Source organism: Setaria italica, chromosome VI, assembly GCF_000263155.2.
Source record: "Setaria italica strain Yugu1 chromosome VI, Setaria_italica_v2.0, whole genome shotgun sequence".
Classification (NCBI taxonomy): domain Eukaryota; kingdom Viridiplantae; phylum Streptophyta; class Magnoliopsida; order Poales; family Poaceae; genus Setaria; species Setaria italica.
Genome location: NC_028455.1, coordinates 3849758 through 3865025, shown reverse-complemented (window position 1 = coordinate 3865025; position 15268 = coordinate 3849758). Strand labels below are relative to the sequence as shown.

General features: G+C 51.4%; 3 protein-coding genes across 3 annotated transcripts; 2 read left to right on the top strand and 1 right to left on the bottom strand.

Annotated features, from left to right (window-relative positions):
* Window positions 1-575: 575 nt before the first annotated feature.
* On the top strand, window positions 576-4956 carry LOC101779774 (ABC transporter G family member 14). The gene is made up of 3 exons (XM_004972694.2): window positions 576-1016; window positions 1164-2040; window positions 3512-4956. Exons 1-3 carry the CDS (start codon window positions 726-728, stop codon window positions 4585-4587), a joined length of 2244 nt encoding a protein of 747 aa, XP_004972751.1. The 5' UTR covers window positions 576-725; the 3' UTR covers window positions 4588-4956.
* A 3496-nt stretch (window positions 4957-8452) lies between these two features.
* On the top strand, window positions 8453-8989 carry LOC101768188 (uncharacterized protein DKFZp434B061-like). The gene has a single exon (XM_004974345.2). The coding sequence runs from the start codon at window positions 8453-8455 to the stop codon at window positions 8987-8989; it is 537 nt and encodes a 178-aa protein (XP_004974402.1).
* A 1717-nt stretch (window positions 8990-10706) lies between these two features.
* LOC101767777 (putative UPF0481 protein At3g02645) lies at window positions 10707-13977 on the bottom strand. Its single transcript, XM_004974344.3, has 2 exons — window positions 13425-13977; window positions 10707-12287 (listed from the first exon to the last, which is right to left on the bottom strand). The coding sequence occupies exons 1-2, from the start codon at window positions 13802-13804 to the stop codon at window positions 10973-10975; spliced, it is 1695 nt and encodes a 564-aa protein (XP_004974401.1). The 5' UTR covers window positions 13805-13977; the 3' UTR covers window positions 10707-10972.
* Window positions 13978-15268: the final 1291 nt, after the last annotated feature.

Below are 15268 nucleotides of genomic sequence, written 5' to 3'. Positions count from 1 at the left end.
TTGTTACAATTAACTTGATCAATGCTGCAGTGAAACCGAACTTGGTACCGAGACCTGCACATGAATTTCCAGTTGTAAACAAAGTGCCCAATTCACTGAAACATGCATGAGCACCACCACAAATAAACCACACCACAGTTAATTCCCATTATCAAGAAAAAAAAGGATATGTTATCTACTGAATATCCATGCATATATGCAGTGCAGACATCCATCCCCCATAACACAAAAACCTACAACAACCACCATACCAGCAAACCCCTCTTTACCAATAACTACCTTCTGCAACTGGATATATGTACTGCTAGTGGTGATGTGATGCTACTTTATCACCCACACCACGCAATTAAGTTGTTAATTGCAACTTGGTGCTGATCACTAGTAGCAAGTACCACTGCCCCTTGTAACTAACTGGGGTGCCATATACCTGGCCAATAAAAAAGTGACAGCAACAAGTGTTGCTCCCCTGGCCCACCTAGTTGGGCCCCACCCCCCCTCTGCCCTTGCCAATGCCCCCCTTCTCCTATGATAAATACCTTGCCATGAGCCAACAGCCCACTCCAGAACTACTACACTTGCAGCTGATCAACCAAGTAGGAGTAGTACTACTGACTACTGAGAGTAGCAAACCAAAATTGTTAAGCTCCTACACCTACACCTGCAGGTGTGCTTGTGTGAAGTGATCATAGAACAGGGAGACAGATCGAAAGGATACATCGATCGCCATGCCGCCTCCGCTGGAGCAGGATGAGCAGCAGACAGCAGGAGGTGGTAGCCACCGAGCAGCGCCGCCGCCCCCTCCTCCTCCGAACATGATCGCCTTTAGCAGCTGCAGTAGTAGTAGTAGTAGCAGCAGCGGCACTCCCTCTTGTACTTCTGTTGCGACCACCACCACAACCACTGCCACCACCAACTCCTCCTCTGGCGCCGTCGTGCATCCCACCACCTCCAGCCCGCCGTCGCCGGCCGATGCTCGCCTCCGCCCCGCCGCCAACTCCTTCCCTCTCGTCCTCAAGGTATCTGATCGACTTTATATTTTATATATACATACATGTAAGCTGCAAGTATGATAGTATGCACGTGCGCGCGCGTTTGTGTGTGTTTGTAATGTTTTGAGGGTGCATGGTGATGAGACGTGTTCATGCATGTGTTTCGTGCATCAGTTCGAGGAAGTGGTTTACAAGGTGAAGCTCGGGCAGCCGACGGCCGGATGGTGCGACAAGCTGTCGGCCGCGGCGAGCATGGCTGTCGGCGGCGGGGACGGGAGGAAGAAGAAGGCCGCCGCACCGGGGTCGTCGGCGCGGGAGAAGACGATCATCAGCGGGATGTCCGGCGTGGTGCGGCCGGGGGAGATGCTGGCGATGCTGGGCCCGTCCGGGAGCGGCAAGACGACGCTTCTGACGGCGCTGGGCGGGCGGCACGGCGGCCGGGCGCTGCTCTCCGGCAAGATCACCTACAACGGGCTGCCCTTCTCCGGCGCCGTCAAGCGGCGCACCGGGTTCGTGACGCAGCACGACGTGCTGTACCCTCACCTGACGGTGGCGGAGACGCTGTGGTACACGGCGCTGCTCCGGCTGCCCCGCGCGCTGAGCGCCGGCGAGAAGCGCTCGCAGGCGGAGGCCGTGGCGCGTGAGCTGGGGCTTGCCAAGGTCGCGCACAGCATGGTCGGCGGCGTCCGCGGCGTGCGCGGGCTGTCCGGCGGCGAGCGCAAGCGCGTCAGCATCGGGCTCGAGATGCTCATCGACCCCAGCCTGCTTCTCCTCGACGAGCCAACCTCGGGGCTCGACTCCACCACCGCCGCCCGGATCGTCGGCACGCTCCGGCGGATGGCGGCCGGCGGCGGCCGCACCGTCGTGGTCACCATCCACCAGCCGTCGTCGCGGCTGTACCACATGTTCGACAAGGTGCTGCTGCTCTCAGCCGACGGGTGCCCCATCTACTACGGCCGCGCCGCCGACGCGCTCTCCTACTTCGCCTCCGTCGGCTTCGCGTCGCCGCTCTCCCTCAACCCCGCCGACCTCATGCTCGACCTCGCCAACGGTACGCCGCCATGCACCCCTAACACACCCACTCGCGCACAAATATTCCTTCCCTCTCCTCTCCTCTCTCTCTCTCTCTCTCTCACTACCTTTTCAGTTTTCACGATGCCTTCCAATTCATAGGGCACATTGCCATGTGCCATTCCATTCCATTCCTTGCGCTGACGTCATCCATTCCCCCTCAATAGCAAGCAGCAAAGGTGGGTGAAATTCAGCCCTAATTCCTCATAGATCATCGAGAAACTTTCAATTGGACAAACTCCAGCATTGCAAACGACATTTTACCCAAAATGTTTTCTTCGCCCCATCGATGGCTTGTGTTTACATGTCGGTTCGAAGGACACGGCGCCATTTCTAACACGAACTAGCAATTCCACCAATATTCAAAAGCGGTACCGGGGGAACGATGAATTTTCGCAATCATACATAGATCTATTTCTTCATTTTGTAATTATAAAATGGGTCGCCAAGGTCCTCCCTTGACGACCAAGATAGCGAGTTTCAGTTAATGTTTAACGAAAAAGTAGTGGAATCGGATCCATTAGACAGTAGTTGTTCAGTTAACCACCTCAAAAAGGTAAGAACAAAATAAAGCGCAGAACACAATACCACGGGCTCTGAAAAAACATAAAGAAGCGAAAAGAAATGAGCACATACTTGGAGGGGAGTGTGAGCAGCACAAACAAATGTGTGCCAAGATTACGTTCCTGATACGGTGCGCGCATGCAGCTGGTCTCCTGGCCCATCGGGGGTCCCCTGACGAGAGCGATGCTTTCTTTCTCTTTGTTTTTTTTCCTTTGATCTGCCTCATGATCACCTTGAGCATCCATCACCATCTTCATCTTCATGGCATATATGCAATGGAATACTAACAATTGGATAATTACATGAATTTAATCAAAGAATCGGCGAGATGAAAGTTGCATAATAGGTAAAAAAAGACAAGTACTGCACATAGTTCATAAATGAGGAAAATACATATTGAAACTCTCTTATTAATCAAAGTATGAAGATAAATGTTTAAGTTGCTTAGTGAGAGACTATAATAGAGTACATCAACCAGATTTAGGTGTTACATGATTATCTACATAGGCAGCAACACTATTGCAAGAAAAATATTATATTTTTTTTACGCAAAATGTTCGGATAATTCATCTAGTTTTCCAAAGTCGACCACCGCTTGAAATGCGAGGGAGTGCCACAAAGGAGCAAATGGGCAAATGGCAATGATGCAGTTGGGGGTTGGGTGGGGGGAGACATGGACAGGAACACACTCCTCTGTCCACTTCCCGATCATGGATCCACACCTCCTCCCATCATTCTTGCCTCTTCCATTCCAATCTTGATCTTCCTTTCTTTTCTCTTTCACACGACCAATGGCTGGCTCAATCTCGGTGAACAATGGCGGACACTTGTCGAGCTCGTGAAGCTCGCCCGATCGATCACTGTGCTGACCTGCGCTGTGCATGCAGGAATCGCGCCGCAGACGGCGAGCGGCGACGGCGACGTCGGCGAGGCGCGGCCGGCGGCGGTGACCGGCGGCAGCGAGAGCGAGCACAAGGAGGTGCGGGCCAAGCTGGCGGCCGCGTACGAGCGCCACATTGCGCCGGCGGTGAAGCTGGACATCTGCGCCCGGGAGACATCCGCCGCGGCGTCGCCGGGCGGCGGGCAGGCGCCGTCGTCGCGCCGCCGCGGCTCGGCCTCTTCGGAGTGGACCACCGGGTGGTGCACGCAGTTCCTGGTGCTCCTCCAGCGCGGCCTCAAGGAGCGCCGCCACGAGTCGTTCAACAAGCTCCGCATCTTCCAGGTGCTGAGCGTGGCGAGCCTCGCCGGCCTGCTGTGGTGGCGCACGCCGGCGTCGCACCTCCAGGACCGGACGGCGCTCGTCTTCTTCTTCTCCGTCTTCTGGGGCTTCTTCCCGCTCTACAACGCCGTGTTCACCTTCCCGCTGGAGCGGCCGATGCTGCTCAAGGAGCGCTCGTCGGGGATGTACCGGCTCTCCTCCTACTTCGCGTCGCGCGCCGCCGCCGACCTGCCCATGGAGCTCGGCCTGCCCACGGCGTTCGTGCTCATCCTCTACTGGATGGGCGGGCTCGACCCGCACCCCGGGCCCTTCCTCCTCTCCCTCGCCGTCGTGCTCTACAGCGTGCTCGTAGCGCAGAGCCTGGGGCTCGCCATCGGCGCCGTGCTGATGGACGTGAAGCAGGGCACCACGCTGGCCTCCGTCATCACCATGGTCTTCCTCATCGCCGGCGGGTACTACGTGCAGCACATCCCGCCGTTCGTCGCGTGGCTCCGGTGGCTCAACTACAGCTTCTACTGCTACCGCCTCCTGCTCGGGATCCAGTTCCCCAACGGCGGCGGGTACTACGACTGCGGCGGCGGCGCCATGTGCCCCGTGGCCGAGTTCCCGGCGATCAAGGCCGTCGGGCTCAACAACCACTGGGTCGACGTCTGCGTCATGGCGCTGCTTCTCGTCGGCTACCGCGTCGTCGCCTACATCGCGCTCGACCGCCTCAAGCCCGAGGTGAACGAAAGCCATGGATGAGTAGAATCTGGTGAATCAGCTCAAGGCCCAAGAGACAGTGATTAACTGGACGAGTTAGTTAATTAGCATCTTGTTTAGCTCTTGCCGTTTCTTGGAGGGATGCACGGTGTCGGTGAGAAGTGATTAGTGGTTAATTGGGCGATCAAGAGGGGGACGAGAGGATTAGTGGCGGTGATCATCAGTTGATCACTGATTAGTTTACGTCGATGACCTGGAGTGAAATAATTATTAGATTGATCTGTGGCGAGAAGAGAATGAAGCACCTGGTGCTCTGTATAATACAACAAGGGATAATACATTACAAACCTGCAGCTGCAACTTCTCAGACTCTGAGACTCTGCAGTCTGAACAAAAGGTTTTCAGAATTCAGACGCCTTCTACTAATTCAGAAATCTGCTGTGCCATTCACAGTTCTGCATTGTTTGCTGTTCAACATATTTTCATAACATTTCCAGAATGAAAATTCATCATGGGCTCCCATAACCATTGTCGAGTCTGCAACAGCTGCTGATTGACAAAAACTCCCTGTGCCATTCAGATACACTGCTTCTGAAAGAATCGTTCATGTTGAACTGAACTGAACTGAACGGAAGCTTGTGACAGAGACTCAAGTACACGAAGCAGGATAAATGGGAGAAGCAAACCATGGCTTGCAGCTTTCCAAGAGTGCAACATAAATAGATGCTGCAGCGCTTCTGAAATGTCAAGGATACCATGGCATCTCCTTCTTGAGATGGCCATAAATCTGGGTCGAGCTGCAGATCAACAGCCTCAAGTTGTCACTGGTCCCATCCCCAACTCTCATGGCTAGTTCTGAATCTGATGTTCTTGCCAGGCATTGAAAGCGAGAGTTGGGGGGAACAAACAGTTTCATCATCAAAGTCTGCAGCAGATCGATGGGTAAATGTGACCAAAGATCTGTTTGTTTTCCTCCAACGTCTCACCTTCAGTTGGTTGCTTGGTTGCTAGTTACAGACAACATTTGCACTACTCGGTGTATTATACCTGTTCAGTTTAGCTTACACTAGTAACTGTGAGGCACGCTCCTCTATTATTGAACTCAGTCTGCTTTTCTTATAGAAGGGTTCTAAAGATCATGCATTCATGTTCATGCACAAATGTAGGAAAACAAACATTGATCGATGCAAAGAATAAGATTCTTAGTTAAAGTTTCTTTTTTGAGAGAGGGGTGTGGGCACATCTAGGGAAAAAAATCTGCTAATGTTTCGCAACGTGTAGTCGACGTGAAAGGTGTGTCCAAATCTTTACCCTCTGCATCTCAAATGGAAATGGAGTTCACCCTCATCTCACATTGGCATTCCTTTGGCACGATGCATGGGGTCTCGCTTATCATACGAATAGTCTCGGAGCTTATGCTTGTATAGTGATATTCGACATGTATATGATTAGGGATGGAGATGGTACGGATGCAGATAGAATTCGGATATTTTTAGTCGAATATGAATTCGAATTCGAATGTTCTCGGATACGAATACAAAATGAATAGTTCAAATATGAATTTGCATTCGGATATCTACTAAGTTTAGATTGTAGCCGCTACCTATTTCTTAATTGATGATTTTAGAATATAAAAACATTATGCAATTAGAGAATAAAATATGACTATATAACACATGTAAACAAAGATACATAGTTGAGAATAAAATATTTATTAATAAATATTTCAATAATTAAATGTATCAATAAATAAATATATACAAATAAGAAAATATTTTAATAAATAAATGGATACAAAAATGATTATACATCAATAAACAAGTAAAATATGGCACTAAAAATTAATGTACATCAATACAGATATCTATTTCAAACTAAATAAAAATAAAATATTTATATCATGGTTCGGAGATATGCTTTATTCTAAAAAAATACCAATAATATCGGATATTTCGAATACGAATCTGAATTTGGATAGACAAAACTGGATACATTCACTTTATTTATCATATTAGAAACGCGCACGGATACGGATATCCATATTTACATTTTAGCGGATACAAATTCGGATAATTTGGATTTCCAGCTATCCATTTCCATCCCTAATGATTACGTACAAGACGAGAGAAGAAGAGTAAGTTCAAGACGAGAGAAGAGTAAGTACGCGAGTCTCTTGAAGACTACGATACAACATCAACTGTGGATGAGAGCGCAAGTGGGAGACATCATGTCACCTCACATCATGTGGTAATAATATAGGGTTCCATGCATCAAATACTTCTAGTTGACATAGATTATGGGAGAGTAGGGGGCATATGAGCCCCCCGTGATTCACATGTAATCCATGTTCGAAATTGAATCCTACTCTGGGGGCTGAGCTAGCCCCCCCCCCCCCCCCCCCTACCCCGGGGCAGTTCATGGAGCTCCCCTAAAAATTTCAGCCACGGATGAAGAGGAGGAAGAAGAAAATGAGGAGAAAGAAAAAGAGAAAGGGAAAAATAAGTCCCTCACCTTCGAATCCTAGATCCGCCACCGATGATATATTTTGGTTAAACGTTGTCAGCTATAATTTATTCGCTTGCCATTCCTTACTGACGGCTCTCTGTGTTGTTTGCTTGCACGTAGATCCTCATGATCTTTTATCTGTTTTTCTCTATAGCTGTCTGCATTTTTTTGTCTTGCGGGTTTTCTTTTTCAGGGCTCTTTCTGAGGTGCTGTTGTGTTCTGACTATTCCACCTAACGACCATTCCTAACTTGTTGGGAGGTGTGGAATTGTTCTCAGCTTAGGAACGCAATGCGCACATCTTCGATTGTTTAGAAGGCACCTTCATTCGTGGTCATTAAAAAGGATCAAGTATGAGATATCGGTTGGATGGAGCTAAGCACCTGGCTGGCCTAGTCGGTAAAATGTGATTTTTCTTTTACTGCGCGTTTTCGGCCTGTAAATTGATTAAACTTGTTTTTTTCGACCTTTTGTGCTATCTCCTCCATTTTAATATACTCCTGTATGATAATATCTAGGATCTCTAGGTGTAAATCTAGTGGGTAATCAACTTCATTCTTTGGTTAAAATCAATGTCCTAGGTTTAAACAGGAACAACCGAGAGGAAGAGGGAGAGAGAGAGGAGAGATAGTAGCGGCACCACCATTAGGCTTGGAGGATGAGCTCGTCATGATGATGACGGCGGCGTTGACGGCGAGGGCGGCGGCGACGCAGCGAGGTGGCGGCGGTGCTTCCCGCCACTTTAGTGCTAGGGTGATCGGGTCTAAGGTTTTGTCGGTGGGTCTGGTGGGCACGGCGAACCTTGGCGTGCGTGCCCCTGGCCCCCACCTTCTGTTTATAGCGCTGCGCGACGGGGACCCGCAACTATAAGTTGGTTGTGCGCTCCCGATCAGGACGCGAGATCAGGGTCGACTCTACACTGGATAGCTCTGATGTTTCGTTTAAAAAAATAGATAAAAGGGGAAAAATAATATATCTTTATGCTTGCATCGTTTGCTCCTTTGTCTTCCCAGCGTTGATGAATAGTCAGTCACGTAATCTGGGTTAAAATTTTAAATGGCTAATGTCAATCAGGTTTCTCCTCTTCGCCAGAAGGCACACGGAGTGACTGCCAAGCATGCATGAAGCGGTCGGGAGGCCCACAAGGAGACTAGTCCAACTTCCAGATTCCGGCCGGACGGTCTTCCATCCCCCAGCCCAACTAGAGCGAACTGGGCCCAGTTCCAGCGCCACCTGGGTTGGACTTGGACCAAGTCGCCTCTCCTCACTTCCCTATAAAATGCGCACCACGGCCGCGACTCTAGGTTTGGCCGCACCACCGCCGAAACGCCACCACCACCACCAAATCGGCTGCCACCACTGACCAAGCCACCCGCGCTCCCCCTCGTGCGTCTGGAACACGGATGGCGAGAGCCACCGCGCCGTCCCGGAGGCCGCCGAACGCCGTGGCAGCACCCTCGCCGCCCGCCGCCGCCGCTCCCGTGCGCGTCCCGCAGCGCCGCGGCAGCCTCGCCACCGCCCGCGGCGCCTTGTCTCACCCGCCGAAGGGCGGCACCCCGTCCGCCGCTCCCCACCCAGCGCCGCCGCGGAGGCGGGCTCCGTCGTGCGCGTGCTCGCCCACGACGCACCCGGGGTCCTTCCGCTGCGCCCTGCACAGGGGCCAGCCGGCGGCCTCGTTGGCGGCTTCGACGCATACGCAGGCGCCGGTGTCGAGCAGGCTGAGCGCCCCGCGGCGCGCGTCGATGGCGAACCCGCTGGTGCGCATCGCGGCGGTGGAGGGCGGCGACCAGATCAGGCGCGCGCTGGCGTCCCTCGTCCGCCCGCCGCCGTCGTCCTCGCAGCAGCACCGTCGCCGCGGCGACGCGTTCCGCCGGCGGCCCAGCCGCCTCTCCGCCGCATCCTCGGCGGCCGACGACGAGCCAACGATCGCCTCGCCCTGAATAGTGACGCGTTCCGGATCCCTCGCTGCATCCTCGCCGCGACAATTTTGTTGTCCCACTTGTTAGTTCCGTTCCTTCAATTTGTTTTCCCTTCCCCTCTCGCCGGCCGGCCGGCCTGCCACTCTGTTCTCGCCGGCCGGCCGGCGTTTCGCAATGTAGTAGCTGTAGGCCTCTCTCTCGTCTTCCTGAAGAAGGAACTGTTTGTAACTGTACATTAATTACAGCTCGTGCCGCCACTGACGCTCCTCGTCGCTGTTGTTTCGCCACACTGAATCCAAATTTACTGAGGCACGCCATTGTTGGGTTTGTTTGTAAATAATACTCCTATCCCAGTTAATTTGGGATCCAGAGCAGATGCAGAGCAATTGAGACTTTGAACTATCCTGAGTCCGCATTCACATTGGTTTCTTGGGCGAGGGGGTCGGTTGCTCGAGTTAGGCCTTGCCCAAAGTTTGGAGGTGCAAAATTACTGTTGTAGCACTGTAGCACACTGTATCATTTCATTTGTATTTGTAAATTATTGTTCAAATATTGACTAATTAGGCTTAAAAGATTCGTCTCGTAAAGTATAACAAAACTGTGCAATTAGTTTTTGATTTCGTCTACATTTAGTACTCCATACATGTACCGTAAATTTAATGTAATGGAGAATCTTCTTTTTGCATAGTGTCAAAGTTGGAAGTTTTGAGTAACTGCCTTAGTTTGTGATAACAAAAAGCAGCCGGAAATTCGAGCTGTGTTCGGGTTCACGCTGCATTCTACAGGGGAGGGAGCCGTGGAGTGGCCGCACGGCAGCTTGGTTTCGTTTCTTGGGCGAGGGGTTGGTCTCGAGGTCGCGGCTGCCTTTCCGTGCCAGCAATAATAAATTCAAGGTCAGCGAGTCAACGAGCTGCATGCTGCAGCCGCCTTCTTCTGTTCTTCACGGTGTGTGAAGCCTTGGAGATTCGGGGAACCTGCAGCTCCCCTGACTTGTTCGGCTGTCGCTGTCTGCGTTGGGGGAACGCAGAGACAGCGCACAGCGCATGCCTGCATGCAGCCGACTCGGTCGTGTGGGGCCAAGGCGGTTGTGGGCCTCTGGCCTTTTGTTGACCAGTGACCTGACGCTATGCCATTGGGGACAACGCGGGAGTATTTTTCTACGGACCATCTAACCTCCGGGACCTCGAGTGCTTCGCTTCCGCCCGAGCGGCATGCTCTGCTCTGCTCTGCTGCGCGGAGTACTCAGTAAGGATATGGTATTCAGTTTTAGTCTTGAGAAAATTACGAGGTGCATAGAAGAAGCTAGAAAAAACATTTGGACAACTGGATTCCTCAGGAAAATATTTTAAAAACTCACTTTATAAGACCCTTGCTACGGTAATCCTTAAGAAAAATATGTAAGGTGACCGTGCTGTTACAGTATCTCCCACTTCTAAACGTTTGTTCAGAAAAGACGGTCTAATGGTCAGTAAGACAGCCAATGTCACGGGTCAGATAGTTTGAGCCATCGGATCGGAATCCGATCCTTCTCATGGCATCTAACTCCTGACAAGCTCCTCTTCTTCTAAAACCACATTTTTTTTTAGCATTTTCCTCCCACCCCCCTACTCCTCTCGTCGTCCAATGACGTGCTTCGCAACATAGTGTCACCTCTTTGCCCGTTTTTTTTTTCACAAACTTGCAACCCAAATGCGTATGAGTACGAATACTTTTAAGAAGATTTTTTAAATCCATTCACTCCAGTCTCTATACAATGCAACAACTTAACTTGCAAAAGAAATACATGAACAAAAAATCAGGCAACTTCTCAACAGTGAGTCCAAACACGTTTCGCCTGCAATTCTGACTCACCAAATCATCACTGAATCTTCCGGGTCCCTCCGGCCTGCGGCATCTGGAACACTGCCCCCTTGTAGTGTTTGACCGTAAATTTCAGAAAACTTTGCAATGCAACCGGCGATTTCATCTGCAAGCTTGCCTACAACCGTCGACAAATAAAGTAGGCTACCGCCCCTCGCCACCTGCTGCCACTGGCAACTGGAACACTGCCCCGAACCAGCTCTTGCACGGGTAGACGGAGCAGAACGTCTGCATCGCCGTCATGAGCAGCAGCACGACGGCGGCGAGCAGCGTCAGGATCCTCCACGACCTGAACACGTACCTCTTGAGCAGCTTCTGCGCGCGCGCCGCCGCCCGCCGGCTCCGGTGCGCGTTCACCTCCCGTATGGCGGCGTCGAGGCGTGGCACCTTGCTGAGCCTCGTCGCCCGGCACATCCCGTTCCACATGTCGGCGGCCTCCCTATCGCTCTTCAGCTGGTTCACCACCACGCCGCCCTGCCGGAGGATCTTCACGTCCCTGGCCGTGTCGATGATCCCGTTCATCAGCTCCGTGTACCGCGCCAGCACCAGCGGCCCGCGCACGGCGACGGCCTCGTACGCCACCAGGTTCCGCAGCACCACCTCCGTGTTGGCGTCCAGCGTGATGATCGGCAGGCTCATCGTCGTTGTCGCGGCGTCGAAGGAGATCCCGGCGATACCCTCCGGCGCCGGCACGAACCGGACGCCCCACCGCGCCAGCGTCGACACCGACGGGATCATGATCTCCTGCGCCAGCGGTGAGTTGAGGATGGTGCCAAAGTTCACGCCCTTGAGCCGCGCCTCCACGTCCGGCGACGACATCAGCTTCGTCACCAGCGGCGCCACCGCCGACAGCAGCGGCACCTTGCGCATGATCATCCCGGGGAGGCTCGACGCCAGGCCCATCGGCCGGGAGATGAGGTTCTTCTTGATGAACCGCACGGGCGCCACGTCCAGGCTCGACATCGCCACGCACGCCTGCTTCACCTTGTCGTAGTCCGGGAGCTGCTGCGACGGGTCCAGCATGTCGATCGTGAACTCCTCGGGCACCATCGGCGGCGGCTCGCGGTCGGCGTCGCCGTCGAAGACGGACGCGTCGGGGACGAGGAAGTGGTAGAGGAGCTCGAGCATGTGCGCGTGCCTGGCCACGTCGGCGACGACCAGCTCGGCGGCGGTCTTGATCGGAGACACCTCCCTGATGAAGCGGCCGAGCACGGCGTGCAGCGCGTCGGTGGCGGCCTGCTCGGCGGGGTGGCGGAGCGAGAGCGCCTGGGAGAAGAGGAAGAGGGGGAGCTGGTTCTCCAGCATCATTGCGTCGCGCGCGGTGGCGTTGATCCAGTTGGTCGCCGACGACACCATGTCGGTGACCTCCTCGCGGTGGTAGCTCTCCAGGAAGTCGAGGAGGAAGCACGTGTCGATGGCCATCATCCATGCCAGCGTCTGGTCGCTCAGCTCAAGGAACCTGCGCGAAGCAGCTGAATTAAGATCAGCGGCGCCAATTTTGAATCAAATCTTAAAATTCTGAGAAAATGGGCCTTCCCGGGTCCAAATTATAACTAGGCTGAAAGATTTCTGGGCTTGATTTTTAGGCCTAAATAAATAAGTTTGTCCTTGAGTGCAACGGGCCTAGCTAAATTAAGTGGAGCTGGAGAACGGAAGCAAGCAATCTAGCAGCATAGTTAACCTGGATTGCTTATTTTCCCCGCACCAACATCTAACAATAGCGACAGTTCTCATGATACATCTCCTTTCAATTTCGGCTACTTATAGAGCTTTGTTTTACTCCCACTTCCTTTTCTTTTATGTGGAAATATAAATCGACATTAATTCTAATAGTTCTGCAGTAACTAATATAGATCCGTTTCTCTGTCTATTCATACACACCGTGTGACAGATGAAGTAAGGGCTTGTTGGGAACATTGATCCATCATCGACCATAGCTATAGTTAGCCACGTAATTTTAGCTCTGCTAGAGTGGATCCAAATAGGCTCTAAGTACTTTATGAGTGAAAGTCAGTTACTCCCTCCATCCCAAATTACTATTCACTTTAGTTTTTCTAGATATATAGATTTTGCTATGTCTAGATACGTAGCAAAAACTATGTACGTAGAAAAGCCAAAGTGAATAGTAATTTAGGATGGAGGGAGTAATTGTTAAAAAAAATGGCCATCCAAACATGATACAACCACTTCTCTTCTTTCAAAGTATTTAATTAGATTAGTGGAAATATCGAAGTGAGTATATTTCGATATCTTCATGGGACAAACTCTGTCAAATGTCTCTTCTTGGAAACATGCAATGGTCAAACATAGCGAAACGATGACTTCCCTAAAAGCTATAGTGGCTAAATTGTGTATATGAGCTCAGATAGCAGTATCATGCCTCAGTAGCTTAACGGGAAGTTTTTGCTTGCTGAAGCAAGCGAGCGGAACAACTCTCCGCCATGGGCAAGGCAAGCTCGCCTAGCAAAGCGAGGCCAGGTAATAAAACTCTGTCCATAACCAAACGTGCCCTAAATGGCCAAAAATTCGACAAAGTTCGACCTTAGCGATGTGTATTCCAACATGAGGGGACATGTGTCTCCACTCTCCACCATACCTGTGGTAGGGCGCCCTCATCTTGCCCTGCGCCTCGAGCAGGCGCTGGACGAGGTCGTCGAACTTGCGTCCCTCGGCGAAGAGCTTCTCGGCGCGCTTGGCGGCGGCGAGCTTGTAGCGCTCCATGTCCCTGAGCTCGGGGCGGTTGCAGTGGTAGGGCCCCAGCGCGAAGTGCTGAGGCAGGTACGCCTCCGGCCGCGTGGCCCTGAGCACGCGGGGCACGTCGAACACCTTCGCCGCCGCGCCCAGCGCCTCCGCCGCCTCCCGCTCCAGGCTCTGCCGCACCCGCTTAAGCCACCGCTCCTCGTCGAAGTTCACGCCGGCGTTCGCCGACGACGTCTGCACGAACCGCGCACGCGCCTGCAGCTCCGACAGCGACATGCTGCTGCTGCTTCGCCGGGACCGATCTCAAGAAGTGATCTGGATCTCGATCTCCGATCCTGCTTGACCTCGCTGATCAAGCACTCGTTTGTTCGCTTCTCGTGCTGCTTCGATGGCTGGCTATATAGAGAAATGGAGCAGCTGGCCGGTTGGTTAGGTCACAGCAGCGAGCCCTGCCATGGGATGCGATAAGCAGCAGCTGCTGCTATAGTGCTATATACTAGTGTGATGCTGATCGCAAGTGGGTGGTTACGAGCAGGTAAAAGAGATTAATTAGGCATGGCTCGCGCGTAAGCGTGAAACATGCATGTGATTTGTGTAGTTGACGCATGAACTGTAAAGCCGGTCGTCGTCGCCGAGTGGAAGAAAGCTGCTGGGCTGTTTATATTATCTATGCAATGATGAACACGACATTGTGTGTGCGTATGCATCGTCATGATGCGATCAATGGTTAATGATCGTATTGTATTATTGAGAGAGAGAGAGAGGGGCTTGGCGGATAAACACTGCTGACGTGGAGTGGGGCCAGGGGATGGCAAATGCAATGCAATGTGGTCAGTCCCATTGGCAGGAGCCCAATTTTGCTCCCAAAAAAAACCAAAGAAAAGAAAAAGAAAGAGAGAAAAGTAATTAACGTAGTGTAAGGCCTGGACGACTAAATCGACCAAGCAATAAGAAGGAAGCGGCTTTCAGATTTGATCAGCAATCACCAATATAATTAGCTACTCCCTCCGTTTTTATTTATAAGGCGCACACCCATATCAAGATTCAAACTTTGCAATCTTTGATCAATAATTTAACTATTAATTTTTTATTTTTATAATATAAACTTTATATGGTTGGATTCGTAATCAAATATACTTTACAATGATCATAAGTTTATAACCATAAATAATATAATATAAGATAAATGAATGGTCAAAGTGTTATTTGGAAGATCGTGCCAAGTTGTACAATGCCTTATAAATATAGATGGAGGGAGTGAATTATTGGAGCCATTATGAATAGGGTTCTTGTTTGAAAAGGAAATTGTGGATATGACTTGTGTCCGGCGGCTGTTGTGTTTTGATTTCTGCCACTTGCAGTTAACTTCTTGATAACACAGAGATAGTCACCGGAAGAAGAATATTTTAGCGTGCAAGAAATTTAAGAAAAAGGCCATGGAGAAGACGACTTCACTTGGGGCTAGATATCAACCATGTCAGCATGTGTGCTCCTCTCTTAAAAAAATATACACTTGCAGAACTACACCGGGATCTACCTGCTACGGTAGAGAAATTAAAGCGCGATGCGGCTGGATAGGCCAGGGAATCTAAGAATGGCTACGGTGGTAAAGGCCCTCTAATTTAGTCTAGTAAATTTAAGGATCGGGCTCAATAAGGATCGGACCATAAATTTATATGATTTTGAACTAAGGGCTAAGTTGGATTGTGAATGAGGTATGAGGGCCATGATCCATTACCA

Excerpts from the sequence above, each read along its gene's own strand:
- LOC101779774 (XM_004972694.2), top strand. The coding sequence starts at position 726 with ATGCCGCCTCCGCTGGAGCAGGATGAGCAGCAGACAGCAGGAGGTGGT. Across the intron at positions 1,017-1,163 it reads CCTTCCCTCTCGTCCTCAAG|TTCGAGGAAGTGGTTTACAA; the intron begins GTATCTGATCGA and ends TTCGTGCATCAG. Across the intron at positions 2,041-3,511 it reads CATGCTCGACCTCGCCAACG|GAATCGCGCCGCAGACGGCG; the intron begins GTACGCCGCCAT and ends CTGTGCATGCAG.
- LOC101768188 (XM_004974345.2), top strand. The coding sequence starts at position 8,453 with ATGGCGAGAGCCACCGCGCCGTCCCGGAGGCCGCCGAACGCCGTGGCA.
- LOC101767777 (XM_004974344.3), bottom strand. The coding sequence starts at position 13,804 with ATGTCGCTGTCGGAGCTGCAGGCGCGTGCGCGGTTCGTGCAGACGTCG. Across the intron at positions 12,288-13,424 it reads ATGAGGGCGCCCTACCACAG|GTTCCTTGAGCTGAGCGACC; the intron begins GTATGGTGGAGA and ends TGCTTCGCGCAG.